At 39.5% G+C, this 18307-nt stretch overlaps 1 protein-coding gene across 5 annotated transcripts in view; it reads right to left on the bottom strand.

The window, feature by feature from the left end:
• The window catches only part of LOC133613585 (phospholipid-transporting ATPase IH-like), an 80024-nt gene that overhangs the window by 38860 nt on the left and 22857 nt on the right, over positions 1 to 18307 (bottom strand). For all 5 annotated transcript variants that reach the window (XM_061971236.2, XM_061971234.2, XM_061971237.2 and 2 more), the window contains exons 2-6: positions 11648 to 11770; positions 11453 to 11542; positions 6521 to 6601; positions 5930 to 6037; positions 1607 to 1735 (exon numbers count right to left, since the gene is read on the bottom strand). In XM_061971236.2, the coding sequence (XP_061827220.2) occupies positions 1607 to 1735; positions 5930 to 6037; positions 6521 to 6601; positions 11453 to 11542; positions 11648 to 11770 (531 nt within the window). The remainder of the gene's footprint in view (positions 1 to 1606; positions 1736 to 5929; positions 6038 to 6520; positions 6602 to 11452; positions 11543 to 11647; positions 11771 to 18307) is intronic.

Raw genomic sequence — 18307 nt, 5'->3', positions numbered from 1 at the left:
CTCAGTGTTCGCTCTTACAATAACAATGTCGCTACAGTTTGGTTATTATACAGGTTACGGAACATAAATGAAGTATTGTTGACGGTTTTTGAATGCATTTTTAAAGTGATTTAGAGGTAGAATTGATTGCTCCCATTAGCTGCATTGCTAGCCATCACGAACAAGCCGATTTTTACATGTTAGAATTCCAAAAAAATAAATAATTTGTCTTCTTGTCTCTCATAAGGATTGTGAACGATAGATAGGCAAAATTCCAAAAAAGTGTAGTTCCCCTTTAAAAGTCAAGAATGTTGTTTCTAAAAATGCCTGTACAGTTGACAAAGGTTTAAGATGGTGAAAATTAGATTTTGAAACAGATTTATGCCAATCCCACTAATTGTCTATGATAAAAACAGATACTTGGACCTTACAGGCTCCATGTATTAGTAAAAAAAACTACCAAAATTGATGACAGAAATACTATTTTTGGTCTATGATGAGCTGTCAAGTACTGCTACAAATGCATAAAATATGATCCAAATAAACTTGTGTTCTGCGTTTCTCAATCGTGAATCAAAAAGTTGTAATTTCACATGAATGAGGTTGGGGTAAAACAGGAATCCATCATAATTTAGTTGGAATATTCAAAGTGTAATTTCCAAGTTTTTCTTGTAAAAGTCATATTTTTGTTGTTGTGTAGCAACGAAAAAGTTGGATTATGACAATACAGTAATACATCTGTATTTAAAAAAATAATACAGTCATAAAATAAAAAAATTGTTTTACTGGTAATTAGGTTGTGATATTACAAAAGTAAAGTTCTGACTTTACGGGTATTAGGTTGTGATATTATTATATATTATATCACAACCTCATACCCATAAAAAAAAAAAACATTTTAAGTAAAAAGTGGCAAAATTAAAAGAACAAAGTTGTAATTTTCACATAAAATGTTAAAATTAACCATTTTTAAAACATTTTGTCATTTTGTTGGAATAAAGTTGTAATATTATTCGTTTTTTTTTTTTTACAATATAAACAATAATACTAAAGTCATAACTAAATGTAATAGAAAACAAACTCGTGATTTTTAAGACCAAAGTCATAAGATAACTGGAAAAAAGGCGTTATTTTACGAGAAATAAGTTGTAACATTTTGCAAGTCTCTTAAAGAAAGTTATGTTGCAACATTACAAAAAAATTTAGCAAAATGACAAGAATAATGTTGGGATTTTTACAAAGTAAATGCTGGTATTTAACAAAATAAAATTTAACAAAATGTTTACAAAAATTACGTTTTACAAAAACAAATGTAACATTACTAGATCTTTTTAAATTATCATGTATTTATACTATATTGGGAATAAATCTATGGATGATAGTGTTAAATGTTAATGGTAAAAGAAATGTGGCAAACGCATGAGACTAACATGACAAGAGAAAAAATGTATAAAGTTGTTCTATAAGAGACTATAAAGTCATAACATAATCAAAAAGTAGGAATATCTACCATAATATAAAGTACTTATTTTCCCTCTAAAGATAACAACTTTGCACACCATCAAAATGACGCTGTGTTCTGTGCACCAACAGTTTCTGTTACTAGCGTGTCATATTCTGGTGGCACCTTGTGACTGGACTCTCCATCCAGGCTGGTGGTGGTGACGTAGCAGGTACCATCCTGTCGGCTGGAGGAGAGCAGGATGAGGTCACATGGGAACGTCTCATCCTCCTTCACCACCACGATGTCGCCCACCTGCCGCGGAAACACACCGCCATTATCATCATCATCACATACCCAATCATGGCGTCCACATAAATAATAGATAAGGACACGAACAAACCTGCAGGCACCACTCCCCCTTTACAACTCCCATTTTTCTTTATTTTAATTTTTTTACAAAAGGATTGAGAAGTTGCATAACCGATAATGCCGACCGAGCGGCTTACGCGTGGATAAAATCCTGTCGCCATGGTGACCGTACACATGACACACGCTCGAGTCAGCGTGATTAAAATATTCATCATTATTCCTCCTGCCGGCTCACACTTTAATCCGCTCCGTTTGATCTACGGCGGTGAGAAACACGGTCACAAAACACAAGAGAGACACTCGTGACGACGTGGATTAAAAAAAAGGGAGCAGACGGGAGAAAAAAAAGGAAAAAAAAAAAAAGACATTGCCCTGCACGTGAATGTAGAATTTATTTTGGAGACTATGATTCCTGATTATTTACCTGGAATCTGAATTTTTTTCTTGCATCTCTATATATATATATATATATATATATATATATATATATACTAGCATTATTATAAAATATCAAGGGATGCCATAATAGTCAGTTTTAACTGACTGGTATCAATTTAGCAATATTTTCATTATTACTTCCGCACACAACACAGGGACGATTCATCCATAAGTGCACGATAAAAATTAGGCAAATAATTATCAGGCCCATAATAGGAATTGTGATCTTATACCGATAAATCCGATAATATTCAAACAAAGCTAAAATAACCGATGGGGGAAAAAAAAGTGCTCAAATGAAGCGAGATTACCCGTACTGTGCTGTAGGTGGGTTAGGGTGGCCAAATCAAGCGCTCTTTTTTTCCCCCTGATCGAGCATTAACCGACCTGTTTACTGTTTCTGCATAGCGTCGATCGTGTGGGGCTTCTCCACGGTTTTAGATTTTGCGTGCTACTTTTGCACCAAATGTTCTGCAAACATTCTCAGAGGTGAGAAAAACATTAAACCTTAACACATCAAACCTCGTCATTCCCCTGAAACGCCAGCATCGCTACGACGGTGTTTAGAAAGACTACGAAGATGCCTGCTGCTAAAAAAGCTGCCCTAAAGTCAGCTGCAAAGACAGGTGTGCACAAAATCTACATTTAAAAAAATATTAGATATAAATAAGTTATCAGTATCGGTCTTAAGAAGCAGAAAGTTATCTGTATCGGCTTTTATGGGCAAACAAAAACTTGGTAGGTAGTTTTTTTTCTGGCGCTTTAGCGTTGGCCGGGTCCTCTGCACAGCACGGGGCTGGCAAGGTGCGGGGCGTGGAAGACCGTAAGCAGGAAGTGAAGTGTGCTGTAGATGAGAGGATTTTTTTTTTTTTTTTTACATTTCTTGAAAACGTCGTCAAAATCCATCCATTGTTGTTGTAAACAGACAGACAAACAAACAAACCCTGGCGAAAACAACCTTTTTAGCAGAGGTAAGAAAGTCTGAGTTCTGCAAAGCAAAGCACACCACTTTCTTTGCGAGCCTTTTCAAGGCCACACAGAGCCGCACGGAGGGAAATAACCCCCCCAAAAAACTACACAACGTTAAAAATATAAGGAAACTTAAAAACTACTTGATAAATATTCAATACATCCATCCGTTTTCTACCTTTTGTCTCTCTCAATGTCGCGGGGGTCGGGGGGAAAGGCTGCACTCGGGCAGAAGGCAGCGACACGACTCCGTATTTACTTGAAAGACCGTGGCACGGTAGGTGCTGCTATTTTGATGAGCAACAAACCCTTTAGACAACAGTAGAGTACCTTTTTTCAATTGTTATCTTTTATAGGGGTCACATCAATGTTTTGGCTTAGTTTTTTAAGCAGGATGTCCTTTTTGACACAACTCTGAATGGGAATTGAACCCTTACCCTATGCCATGAAAGACAAAAGTGTCTACCATTACACCAACAGAAATTGAACAATAGTTTAGACGTGGCGTAGTTAAAGTAACCACTTTGAAAAAAAGAGAGGCATCTATTTGTGGGAGTAGGGATGGGTACCTTTTCACCATTGAACTAGTACGGTACCAATTCCCGGTACTCTGTAATCCAGTGGTTCTCAAACCTTTTTCCACCAAGTACCACCCTTGGAAAACACTTGTTTCTCGAAGTCAGGGATGGGCAAACTACGGCCCACATCCACACTGGTTACTTTAATCCGGCCTGCTGAATATTAAAATAGAATTGAGCAAAGATCTGTTTTGAGAATTGCCACAACAAAACTGGTACTAGACTTCGACGGACTGGAAAAATATTGTGATCAACGATACTCCATCTATCCATCAATTTTCTTACCTTTAATACCATTTCTGTTTCTTTGATGTTCTGATATGCCATCCATCCATCTATTTTCTCCCACTTGTCCCTTTCGGGGTGACGGCAGTGCTGGAGCCTATCCCAGCTGCATTAGGGGGAAGGCAGTGTACTGATATTGTTAAAAATAGATGCATTATGATTAAAATAGCCCATGTTTGAGAAGCCTACTCTTAGTTCCAACAGATATGATATGCTTTGAAATGCATCATGTGCTTGCCTGGCCTGTCTGTGAAATTTAAAATTTCAAAAGCCAATGTGGCCCCTGGGCCAAAATGTTTGCCCACCTCTGCTCTAAGTACCACCACATTGGCCAAAATCAAAATACAGTAGCGTAGAAGGCCTAAGCATTCATTATAAACAAGGCAGATGTTTTACTCAACAAGAATATTTAATATTTTTGGTCACTGTAACATTACACACAGTTTGAACATCCATCCATCCATTTTCTACCGCTTGTCCCTTTTGGGATCGCGCGGGGGGGGGGGGGGGGGGGGGGGTGCTGGAACCTATCTCGGGCGGTGGGCGGGGTATACCCTGGACAAGTCGCCACCTCATCGCAGTTTGAACAGTAACACTGTTTAAATATAGGACAATAAAACACTGTACTTTATTCAAGTGTTGCACCCTACAAAGTGTTTGTACTGTACAGTAAATATTGCACTTATTACACACTAGCTATATGATTAAACGTGCATCATAGTTGAAGTTTTTAATACCAAATTTGGAGGTGTTGTAACAGCCATGTAGAATTGCTAATGCTAATCAGTAGCAGGTATATAGAAAAGCCATTGCAAATTAGCATAGAGCTAGCGCATTTTGAAAAGTGGAGCCTTACTTAACGTTTGTGCGTTTTCTACCAGGCAAACTTGCTGGCATTGAACATGTGCTGCTTGAGTGATTGTTTCCTTGCCAAAGGTTTGAGCCGGTGTTGAGTCCGCACCGGACGTGACGTCACGAGCAACATACCGTATTTTTCGGACTATAAGTCGCTCCGGAGTATAAGTCGCCCCGGCCGAAAATGCATAATAAAGAAGGAAAAAAAACATATATAAGTCGCACTGGAGTATAAGTCGCATTTTTTGGGGAAATTTATTTGATAAAACCCAACTTCAAGAATAGACATTTGAAAGGCAATTTAAAATAAATAAAGAATAGTGAACAACAGGCTGAATAAGTGTACGTTATATGAGGCATAAATAACCAACTGAGAACGTGCCTGGTATGTTAACGTAACATATTATGGTAAGAGTCATTCAAATAACTATAACATATAGAACATGCTATACGTTTACCAAACAATCTGTCACTCCTGATCGCTAAATCCCATGAAATCTTATACGTCTAGTCTCTTACGTGAATGAGCTAAATTGTATTATTTGATATTTTACGGTAATGTGTTAATAATTTCACACATAAATCGCTCCTTAGTATAAGTCGTACCCCCGGCCAAACTAATGAAAAAAACTGCGACTTATAGTCCGAAAAATACGGTAGGTATTGAAATATGTCACCGATTGATTCTATGTGAATCGATACCTTGTAGTACAGACGGACTTCGGCCGGTGTCTATAAGATTACCGAATTTGGTACCCATGCCTAGTGGGGAGGTGCCTATTTGTTTCAAGTGGAGGTAATTAACTGAGACACGGCATCTATAAGAGTGGAGCCCAATAGATAAATTAATACTTTAGTAATCCCAAGGGAAATTCAAACATCCAGCAGCTGACACAGACAGAAAATAAATGTGCAGGCTTATTTAAGGGTAGCTTAATTGGCATGAGGGTGAAGAGGTCATGGGTTGGAGAGGCCTCAGGTGCTCCTCCTCCTTTAACGAGCCCGCTCTTACCCTCAACTCTTGACTCTGCGTCCTCGCCACCTTCCCCCGCTGCACCACGTCCACGGGACACTCGTTTATGGAGCAGTCGGCTCTGTGACGCAACCAGTCCTCGTAGCCCTGAGAGGGAAAGATGGCGAAAAGATGCATCCAGGGTGATGATTGCGCACTAGCGGAGTGAGGAGCGAGCGTGATGTGATTAATTAGCGTAGCGCACACTCAGCCGGGTGACCTGCTTCTTTGATTTCTAGCCCACACGTCATGCGCTAGATTAATGTTCCGCTACATTTCTGGTCTCTTTGGCCATCTATCACTGATAGCACCTCGACTCTCGGTGTGTGTGTGTGTGTGTGTGTGTGTGTGTGTGTGTGTGTGTGTGTGTGTGTGTAGGGGGAGAACGAGGGAAGGAGGATGCATCTCCTCTGGGGCTCCAGTGATGAACAGAGGAGACCATTCATTATCATATTTCTCACATCACCAGACATATTCAATGGCTGCTCCTTTCGCCCAGAGAGGAATGTGTGTATATAGAGATAATAGAAGAGCTGATCGGTAGAGGAAGTGTGTGCGTGTTCGAAGCAGAAAGTTGTGTGTGTGTCCCACCTGTTTGATGGCAGTGACGGTGATAACAAAGAAGAGGGGCAGGCCGCTGGTGACGGGGCTGGTAGGGGTGTCGATGATGAGCTGGGGAGGAAGAGGCGCGTGTGAATGCAACATGATATTCATAATAAATCTAAAATATTAGGATATTAAGCCACTTGTGTCTAAAAAACAGAGAGGAGCGCACTGTGAAGTGATCTCATTAATGCCAGTTTGTCCATTCAGATGTGCCGTACTTCTTAACAAGCTAGCTCTCTAAAACATTAGTTTTCCTTCTCTACACGGTCTAAATCAGTTATTTCGAGCATTATAACATTTGAGCGAAGCTTAAAAGTACTGCTCTTGAAAAATAGCTCGAGTTTCATACTTAAAATTACAAATGAAAATGACTATAGCACTTATTGTGTTAGCCTGTCACTAGGGGTTTTCCATGATAAGTTAGCATAATGCTAATATGTTTTCTCTTATGTGACAACATTTGTTGAAATGATACAGTGTGTATTTCATTAAAGGGGAACATTATCACAATTTCAGAATGGTTAAAACCATTAATCAGTTCCCAGTGGCTTATTATATTTTTCAAAGTTTTTTTCAAAATTTTACCCATCACGCAATATCCCTAAAAAAAGCTTCAAAGTGCCTGATTTTAACCATCGTTATATACACCCCTCCATTTTCCTGTGACGTCACATAGTGAAGCCAACACAAACAAACATGGCGGAAAGAACAGCAAGCTATAGCGACATTAGCTCGGATTCAGACTCGGATTTCAGCGGCTTAAGCGATTCAACAGATTACGCATGTATTGAAACGGATGGTTGTAGTGTGGAGGCAGGTAGCGAAAACGAAATTGAAGAAGAAACTGAAGCTATTGAGCCATATCGGTTTGAACCGCATGCAAGCGAAACCGACGAAAACGACACGACAGCCAGCGACACGGGAGAAAGCGAGGACGAATTCGGCGATCGCCTTCTAACCAACGATTGGTATGTGTTTGTTTGGCATTAAAGGAAACTAACAACTATGAACTAGGTTTACAGCATATGAAATACATTTGGCAACAACATGCACTTTGAGAGTGCAGACAGCCCAATTTTCATCAATTAATATATTCTGTAGACATACCCTCATCCGCGCTCTTTTCCTGAAAGCTGTCCAGTTTTGGAGTTGATGTCAGCAGGCCAGGGAAGCTAGGGTTGATAGGGGGTTTAGCTCGCTTGTCTGCGGGAACAAACTGCCGCCATTGCTTGCCGTGCTACCGAGGTCCTTTGTCCCTGAATTGCTCACACACTCCGGCAGATTCAATGGGGGTCTGGCGGCAGATTTCTTTGACTTTATCGTTGGAAATGCATCTGCTTTGAGTGTCGCAGGATATCCACACATTCTTGCCATCTCTGTCGTAGCATAGCTTTCGTCGGTAAAGTGTGCGGAACAAACGTCCAATTTCTTGCCACTTTCGCATCTTTGGGCCACTGGTGCAACTTGAATCCGTCCCTGTTCGTGTTGTTACACCCTCCGACAACACACCGACGAGGCATGATGTCTCCAAGGTACAGAAAACAGTCGAAAAAACGGAAAATAACAGAGCTGATTTGACTCGGTGTTTGAGAAAATGGCGGATTGCTTCCCGATGTGACGCCACGTTGTGACGTCATCGCTCCGAGAGCGACTATTAGAAAGGCGTTTAATTCGCCAAAATGCACCCATTTAGAGTTCGGAAATCGGTTAAAAAAATATATGGTCTTTTTTCTGCAACATCAAGGTATATATTGACGCTTACATAGGTCTGGTGATAATGTTCCCCTTTAATCGGTAGCAGGGATGTAATGGTATTGTAGATACAGCGGTATTGCAGTTTCAAATGAAAATTTGGTAAATGTAGTTTTTTAGCTTTGGCGTGTCTGAAAATACACTACATCTCCCCGCCGTAAAGGGGAGAGAAAGAGGAAGCAGGAAGTGAAGTGTGTTCCACTTCAATAAGAGGACTTGTTCTTTTCAAAACCTGTCCTTAACTGTTTTGACTAATGTTGCTATAAAAAAAAACAGATAAACAAACCCTGGCGAAAACATAACCTCTGTGGCGGAGTTAATAAAGCGCGCCACATTCGTCTCGAGTGTTCCAGGTCAAAACCGAGTCAGTCACGGCACACTGTGCCGAGGGAAAGCACCTGCTACACACCGAAGCTACCTGACAAATTACCATCACCCGGAAATTATGAAGCCAGCGAAGCTAAACGTCAACTTGTAAGGTATTTATTAAAGCTGTGAATCTTCGGGGACCACATGGTTCGATTCGATGCTTGGGTGTAATGATTCGATTCAGAATCAATTTGCAATTAAAAAACGATTCTCGATTTTAAAAAATGGGTGCTAGTTCTATGATTAACTACATTCCACCATAACATAGATAAACAGCTGTGATACATTTCTGTACAACGTAAAAGAAAACTGGTTTTGTTTAATAAAATGATAGCCAAACATTGAATAAAGTCAAATACAAATAAGAATCACACACTTCTCTTTTCTAAAGTAAATATGTACAACGGATATGGCCATCTACATCAACAATATGATTTGCCTGAGTGGCTGAACAGGACAGATTAAAAAAAAAAAAAAAAAAAGAAGTATATATATATATATATATATATATATATATGTACACACACATACACTGTACATACATACACACACACACACACACACACACATATATATATATATATATATATATATATATATATATATATATATATATATATATATATATATATATATATATATATATATATATATATGTGTGTGTGTGTGTATATATGTGTATATTTATATACATATATATATATATATATATATATATATATATATATATATATATATATATATATATATATATATACCGGTATATATATATGTATATATATGTATATATATATGTGTGTGTGTGTGTGTATATAAATACATATATATATCCATCCATCCATCCATCCATCTTCTTCCGCTTATCCGAGGTCGGGTCGCGGGGGCAGCAGCCTAAGCAGGGAAGCCCAGACTTCCCTCTCCCCAGCCACTTCGTCCAGCTCCTCCCGGGGGATCCCGAGGCGTTCCCAGGCCAGCCGGGAGACATAGTCTTCCCAACTTGTCCTGGGTCTCCCTCGTGGCCTCCTACCGGTCGGACATGCCCTAAACACCTCCTTAGGGAGGCGCTCGGGTGGCATCCTGACCAGATGCCCGAACCACCTCATCTGGCTCCTCTCGATGTGGAGGAGCAGCGGCTTTACTTTGAGCTCCCCCCGGATGACAGAGCTTCTCACCCTATCTCTAAGGGAGAGCCCCGCCACCCGGCGGAGGAAACTCATTTCGGCCGCTTGTACCCGTGATCTTGTCCTTTCGGTCATAACCCAAAGCTCATGACCATAGGTGAGGATGGGAACGTAGATCAACCGGTAAATTGAGAGCTTTGCCTTCCGGCTCAGCTCCTTCTTCACCACAACGGATCGATACAGCGTCCGCATTACTGAAGACGCCGCACCGATCCGCCTGTTGATCTCACGATCCACTCTTCCCTCACTCGTGAACAAGACTCCGAGGTACTTGAACTCCTCCACTTGGGGCAAGATCTCCTCCCCAACCCGGAGATGGCACTCCACCCTTTTCCGGGCGAGAACCATGGACTCGGACTTGGAGGTGCTGATTCTCATATATATATATATATATATATATATATATATATACACATATATATATAATATATATATATATTTTTTTTTTATCAGTTAAGAATCGTTCCAAATAAGAATCGCAATGTATTCTAACATCAGTATTTTGACACCCTTAGTATTTATATAACTAAAAGTTCAAATGTGAGCTAACTTTTCTGAGACACTGCATTTTCCATACTGATCCACTGTAGAGGACCCTGCTCCTTGGAAAGTAAACGTTGAAAGACATAATGGATGTTCCCGCACAATTATTTGCACTTGTTTGTAGTAATAAATATGACTCAAACATTTGAGCATTCAGTTTGTGTTCAATTACAGTGAGTGTGTTTACTCTAAACATTCTTGCCACTTCATTTTACACACTATGGCATTTTTAAGTGGTTTGTTGTTTTGGGGGACATACAGTATACCACAATAATATCGCACTGTGAGATTTTGATATCGTTACATCCCTAAATCGGCCCTATTACTGTGGCTTGTTTGAAAAATACTGTAGTTTTACTAGTAAAGTTCCTCAGGCTCTTGGTAGTTTGTAGTGGACAACTAATAGTAAATAACACGCGAGACTCCAGCAGGATTCAGGTACACACCTTTCAAAATAAAATATTTTCTAAACTGTTTCATTATGTTTCTCTTCCAGGGAATATGTACACATGTTGCATATTAATCTGTGTACGTAACTGATATAAAACTACTATACTAAATAGATTGGAAGTGTATCAAAATATTTGATGTATTTTCAATAGTTTAAACCACAAAGCAACTATTATTATCATCAATATCTTATACTTTTTTATTCAGGCTATTTATGATATGCCGCGCTATTTGACTACATTTGTTGATTTAAGGGTTATTGCGCTGTGAATACATAATAAATTACTGCCAATAAAATGACTGTGCAGTAAATCTATCTGCAGCCTCCTGGACAGTTATAGTGGACAATGTTAGCTGTCTGCCAAGCGAGAAATCCATCCAATTCTACTTTATAGTGAGGGCTGAATAGAATGTAATAAAAATAAAGTACAACCGTGTCAGTGACCAGAAATAAAACAAGTATAATCCACAATACTACCAAGCACTGCGCTGAATGACTCCTACCCACAGCGTGACATTTCACATATTAGTGATAGTAGGAAAAACTAACATGGCCTCATTTCACTATGCAGCAGCACTTCTTTTCCTTTTAAGCATTTTAATCCCTCTAATAAATGCTCACCTGGACCAGAAATATGACCAAAAAGTAGAAATTGGCAATTCTTCGGAACTGTTCAAACAAGTTCTTGGGGATGAAGTTCCAGGAGGTATACTGTAAGACAAATATGGTACATTATTATATCAAAGATGGCTGGGAGTGAGCTTAAAAGGTGAACAAAATAACAGCAATGAGGAGTAATAGGTAGGGGATTCTGACCTTTGAGGAGACGATGCGGTTGTCAGGGTAACGCTGAGGGATGTAGGCCTCAGCTCCCGGAGGGGGTTCTTTATGGCCGATGTACACCGTCCGACTGTCGACCCAGTTCTCTTCCCCTGCACACTGACAGAGAGATATAAATAGCAATGCAGGTATAAAAAGAAATCACTTTTGATACCAAAAATAGCCTTCAAAAAGACATTGAACAGAGTTGCTCTATGAAAAGATTTCAGGTTTGTATGCATCTGATTTGCACTGAGCAGCACAAGCCAAGGTGTCCTTCATTAAGCAATGGCCGGTTTTTCGACAAGGCTCATAACGTTTTGGCCCCGATGAAAACATCCTTTGGCAAGGCGACCTCGCCTGACACAGCTCAAATGTGGATTGTTGATCATTAAATAGGAACGTTCTGGAACAAGCATTTTGCTGTTTTAAATGCCCCCCAGAACTTTTGGCAGGGATGCGCCTCGTTGTAAATCAGCCAGTGGAATTAGCACAAGCATTGCACTTTTTTAAATAGATATACAGTCGATCCTATCTATAAGGACAACTTAAGGGAAACTGCAAACATGGCCATGAGGGTTGGGCGATATAGACAATATACGAGATAAATGATATACATTGCACATTGTTTAACTAGGTTTTGAAAAGAATACAACAATATTTGTATTTTCCTTAACACTGACAGCTTAAAAATAAGTAAACAAGGTTTTGCAGAGCATCTGGGAAGTATTCACAGCGCTTCATCTTTTCCACATTTTGTTGTGACATCCTAATTCCAAAATGGAAGAAATTTATTTTTGCTCTCAAAATTCTACAGACAATACCCCATAATCCATCCCATCCATCCATTTTCTACCGCTTGTCCCTTTTGGGGTCGCTGCATTCGAGCCGTAGGCAGGGTACACCCTGGACAAGTCGCCACCTCATTGCAGAATACCCCATAATGACGATGGGAAAAGTATTTTATTTTTGTTTTGCAAATGTATTGAAAGTAAAAAATCACATGTACATAAGTATTCACAGCCTTTGCTCAATACTTTGTTGATGCACCTTTGGCAGCAATTACAGCCTCAAGTCTTTTTGAATACAATGCCACAAACTTGGCACACCTATCTTTGGGCAGTTTTGCCCATTCCTCTTTGCAGCACCTCTCAAGCTCCATTAGGTTGGGTGGGAAGCATTGGTTTTCATCCAGAATGTCTCTGTACATTGCTGCATTCATCTTAGTCTAGTCAGGGATGTGACCAAGAGCTGTCAACTGTCACTCTGTCAGAGCTACAGCATTCCTATGTAGAGAGAGAAAAACCTTCCAGAAGGACAACCATCTCTGCAGCAATCCACCAATCAGGCCTGTATGGTAGAGTAGCCAGAAGGAAGCCATTTCTAAATAAAAAAAAGTTTGCCAAAATGCCCCTGAAAGACTCTCGGACCATGAGAAACTAAAGTCTCTGGTCTGATGAGACAAAGATTGAACTCTTCGGCATGAATGCCAGTCGTCATGTTTGGAGGAAACCAAGCACCGCTTATCAACAGGCCAATACCATCCCTACAGTGAAGCATGGTGGTGGCAGCATCATGCTGTGGGGATGTTTTACGGCGAAAGGAACTGGGGGACTAGTCAGGATAGAGGGAAAGATGAATGCAGCAATGTAGAGAGATATCCTGGATGAAAACCAACACACTGATGGAGCTTGAGAGGTGCTGTAGAGAGGAATGGGTGACACTGCCCAAAGATAGGTGTGCCAAGCTTGTGGCATCGTATTCAAAAAGACTTGAGGCTGTAATTGCTGCTAAAGGTGCATCAACAAAGTATTGAGCTAAGGCTGTGAATACTTATGTACATGTGATTTTTTTAATTTTTAATACATTTGCAAAATAAAATAAGCTTTTCACATTGTCATTATGGGATATTGTGTGTAGAATTTTGAGGACAAAAATGAATATATTCCATTTTGGAAAAAGGCTCACATAAAAAAACAATTCATAATTTCCGAATGCACTGTATATGATATATGTTTGTGGATATTCTTACACCAACAGGAGGAAGGTGCATCCCTCCAAAAAGACAACATTTGTATTTTATTCATGTCTCTTCACGTGGGAAGCGTTAAAATTAGGTCATTTTTCAAAACTAGAAATTTACGCAAACATCAAATGTTTTTATTTCCTGTCACTTTTATAACCAACAGGAAGGAAGCAAGGTGCCAACAATCTGCATTTTTTTATTTTATCATTATTAAATCTACAATACATGCCCCTTCACATCAAACGCTTTAAAGTAAGGCAAAAATAAAGACCTTTGTAAAAACATTATAATAATAATTCCAGCTTTTTCAACACATTTTTGTAGCGTAGGTGGCGGAAAAAAATTATTTTGTTTTCTTTAAATCATTATTAAAACTATAATCTAGATCCCTCGACACTAGCAGTTTAGAAATAAATCCAAATGGTGTCTCCTTTTACCATTTTTAGCTTACATTGTAAGGAACTTAGAGAACATGCACGGAGCGACCAGTGGTGCAATGTTGCTTATTTTTTCGACAGATGATACAATACTGAAAGTACTGGAACAGAAAGTCATCAACACTACCTGGGATGTTTTTTTTATTATAATAAACTAAAATCTCCATCAGAATCTGTTCACTTCCTGATTGCACCTTTTAGTGTAAAAGCTTCAGCAGTGACGAGCTTGAAGGCACAGAACTTAAGTTATCTAGAGCCATCAACAGGCGAGAGTGGTGCGATAAAAATAGACAAGCAGCCAACTGTCAGCTGGCTTGAGACCCTATCAAAACATTGGCAGGGGGCGGGGGTGCGGGCTCCATGACCCAGAAAGACAGGAAAGAAAGATCTGAGAGAAAACAAGGTTGTTAGCAAACTAGCACCAACACATCATGCTTGGGTTCTTTTTGTTTCTTTGTAATGCCTATACAAAAATGTGATGATAACCATAGAACAGGAAATGAGACATTGGACAGATGTGTCAGTCCTTGCTGCTCAGAATAATATGGCTGACATTGGTATCCCGCCTTCCGCCCGATTGTAGCTGAGATAGGCTCCAGCGCCCCCCGCGACCCCAAAGGGAATAAGCGGTAGAAAATGGATGGATGGATGGATTGGTAGTCAATGAAGAGCAGAATATAGACCGCAAAATCAACTTTGTTTAGTCTTAATTTAAAGCAGTGATTCTTAACCTAGTTGGAGGTACCGAACCCCACCAGTTTCATATGCCCATTCACCGAAGCCTTCTTTAGTGATAAATAAAATGTTTTCTTTTTCATATTCAAAACAAAGTTATATGTTTTTTTAGTGGTGCACAAAATGAACCGTGTATGAACATCACCTTGTTCAAAGAACAAAACCAACACAGTCCATGAACTCACAACAAATGACACACCTGTAAATCAGATGGAAAATTAAAGGGAATATTGTTTGGGGGTATCCATAGTACGCCGATAGGGAGAAGTTTTTTATTTACACGATGAGTCAGGTGTGACTTGACCTCCGCCGAACCCCTGAGGCCGACTCACCGAACCCCTAGGGTTCGATCGAACCCAGGTTAAGAACCACTGATTTAAAGAGACTAGCCTTCCAGGCACACAGCAATTGTTGTTAAAAAGCGCCCTGTACACAAAGGCTGAGGAGTTTTACTTCACCGTAAATAACAACAACTCATTATAACACAACTTCAATAATGATTTGGAGTTATTGTTGCAAAATTTTGGGGGAAAAAAATACTCGCGATTTTTCCTCTGCAAAATTGTGATTCAAACAGCAATGTTTATACTTTATACATAAAAATGGATAAACTGTAAAAAATAACAGTTATGTTATTTTTAGACTGTCAATCAACATATTCTTGTCTCAAGGTGCCACACAATTGATTTTTAAAAATAGGACAGATTCAGAGCTTTCGTCTGCATTGTGCTCTTAAACGGAAGAAATAGTCGATAAAAATATACAGTTTTTATAATGGAATCATATTATGTAACAATTACGCAAGTAACCATTTAAAAGGATATACACTTTTATTTTCTCATGACTGTAGAATTGTTTACCATTGTAATACAATTGGAAGGTAAATAACTTGGTAATTCTTAATAAATAAACAAAAATAAACTCGACAAAAATGTACTTAAATTAATATTGAACATCTTAAAAGTGCAATTTTTTTCCCAGTTGGAAGTACAAGGTCGGGCGTTGTCTTTATGTTTGTTGCCATCACTTGACATTCTCTCTCGTCTGTGCGTGTTGATGGGCTCATATTGCCCCTCCGATATGAAGCTGAAATATCCCCACAACGAGACATTTGGCTTGGCTCTTACGGTTTCCTCCTAATTCTTGTTACTTTGTGGCACTCCCGGCCTCCCTACTCACAGGCGAGTAGGGAGGCTGTCTGTTTGTGCTTCCTGTATGTGCAAATGAAGCTGGCGCCTTTTAGAGACTAAAAGGAAGGCTCACAGCGTTCAGTCTAGTCTACTGTTAAATAAACACGCTCAGGTGACAGAAGTGATGCAAAGAGTAAGAAGTCTTTCCCCATGTTTAAAGCGAGTAATGAGCAAACATGAGGCTCAGCAATTCCTATTGGCGAACATGTCTGTCACTCAAATGCTGGTGACGGCGGAGAAAAAAAACTTAAACCTCAGCCTCCTGCGGTAACATTATCGCATTAATTACAACTTTGATGTCAGTTAATGGTGCAGCCCTATAGTGCATGAGAAAGCGAAAAAGCTCTCTTTGACCACGTGGTCATTTATTGACGCGCATATTGCGCAACACAGTAGCAACAGAACCACTGTTGTAATAGTAGTAAAGCGCAAACTGCTCAGTCAGCATTAATAGTGCTGACAATGGCCTGGTTTACACTGCACACCAAATCAAATTCCCCCCCCCCAAAAGTGACAGATCTGATTTTTTCTGCCAGTCGAAACGCTCCAAAATGCTTCAAATCGGATCTTTTTGCATCAGATTCGGCTACATCAGGTCGATTGGAATCTGATCTTTTCAAATGTGACTTCAGTCCAAATGGCAATGCGACCTGTATGTGACTTTTTCTTCAGTTTTGTGCCAGCTACGTCACCCGTGTGCGCCGGAAAGACAAAGTCGCCAGTGGAAGTGGAAGCGGAAGTGGATATTTCATCGCAACATCCGGTTTCGGTGAGCAAAGTCTATTTAGGACGACTGAATTTTCAGTGCGTCACGCGTCAATAGTCTACAAATATTAGGCTATATGTAATATATCAATATATATTTTGATTCCGAAGAAATAGCGATTGTTGAAGGACTGGAATTGAGGCTGTGGTGTATTTGCTTACATGGGAGTTGAAAAATAAAGCTCATGTAGATCCACGCTGATGTCCTTGTCTCCTCTACTTAACCATAAAAAGATTACAACCCTCCCAAATACATTACACTATATACATCCATTCATACAATATATTACTTTCATTTTTTTTCACGTACAAAAAACACACATTTTGAAGGTGTGGCAACTTATTTTATTTTGTAGTAGTAGCGACTTCTTCCCGGTCAACTTCGTTTGTTTTCACTTTATCGCACTGTGCATGCAAGTGACGTCGAGGCCACATTGGGGCCACATTGGGGCCTGTGCGCGTTTACACTGGAGTCTGATAAAAATCTAATTTTCATTGCAGTGTAAACAGTCAGCGGGAAAAAATCAGATCTAAAAAATATCCAAATTGGCCTGCAGTGTAAACTAGGGTTGTACGGTATACCGGTACAAGTATCGTATCGCGGTACTAATTGATAAATAAAAGTACCGGTTGTCGTAATGTCGTGACATCACTGGTTTTACGAGCAGAGGAGCATGTTCGGCAGCGCACAATCACAGAGTACTTACAAGCAGACACAGTGTGCAGACAGAAAAGGGAGAACGGACGCATTTTGGACTAAAAACTAAAGATAAAGGTGAAGTTATAACACTGAAACGCTGCTCAGCAAGAGGTGCTTTAAGACATGGCTAGCTAGCTAGAAGCTAACATCAATCCACAGTCGGCAGTGTTTTAGCTACTTCTAAATCACTAATCCTTGCCTCCATGGCGAAAAATAAAGTACATTTCTTACAAGTATCATCCCTGCAGGACGAGGAATAGCTAAACATGCTTTACTATACATCGTAGGAGGATACAATAGCTTTACAGGCGTCACAGCTAACAAAAGATAGTGCTCCTGAATGTAAACAAACGCCATGGGTGGATTATTACATTTTAGCAGAAGAGTAGATAGCACATGTTAAAACAGAAAATAACAGGATAGCAACAGTAGATTAAAAATCCAAGTTGTCTAGTATATTCACTATTTTATTTAAGGACAAAATTGTTCTTTGATTGCAATAAGAAACATATGTTTAATGTATCGTAAGATTTTTTGTTAAAATAAAGCCAATAATGCAATTTTTTGTAGAACCCTTTATTTAGAAAAGTATCAAAGTACCGGTAACATAATATTGGAATCGGGACAACCCTAGTGTAAATGTAGTCATACAGTACATTGTAGACAACAGTACGGCAAGTGTATCACACATTTTAAAGTGCATGAGGAGGTACATAAAGCTGCTTGACACCGATCAATCATGATAGTTCAAATGCAGCTACTGCCATCCAAAAAAAACCCTAGAAGGTTTGCTACCGGCGTAGA

This window comes from Nerophis lumbriciformis, linkage group LG13 (genome assembly GCF_033978685.3).
Source record: "Nerophis lumbriciformis linkage group LG13, RoL_Nlum_v2.1, whole genome shotgun sequence".
In the NCBI taxonomy this organism is placed as follows: Eukaryota; Metazoa; Chordata; class Actinopteri; order Syngnathiformes; family Syngnathidae; genus Nerophis; species Nerophis lumbriciformis.
This window is presented reverse-complemented; position numbering and strand designations above follow the sequence as displayed.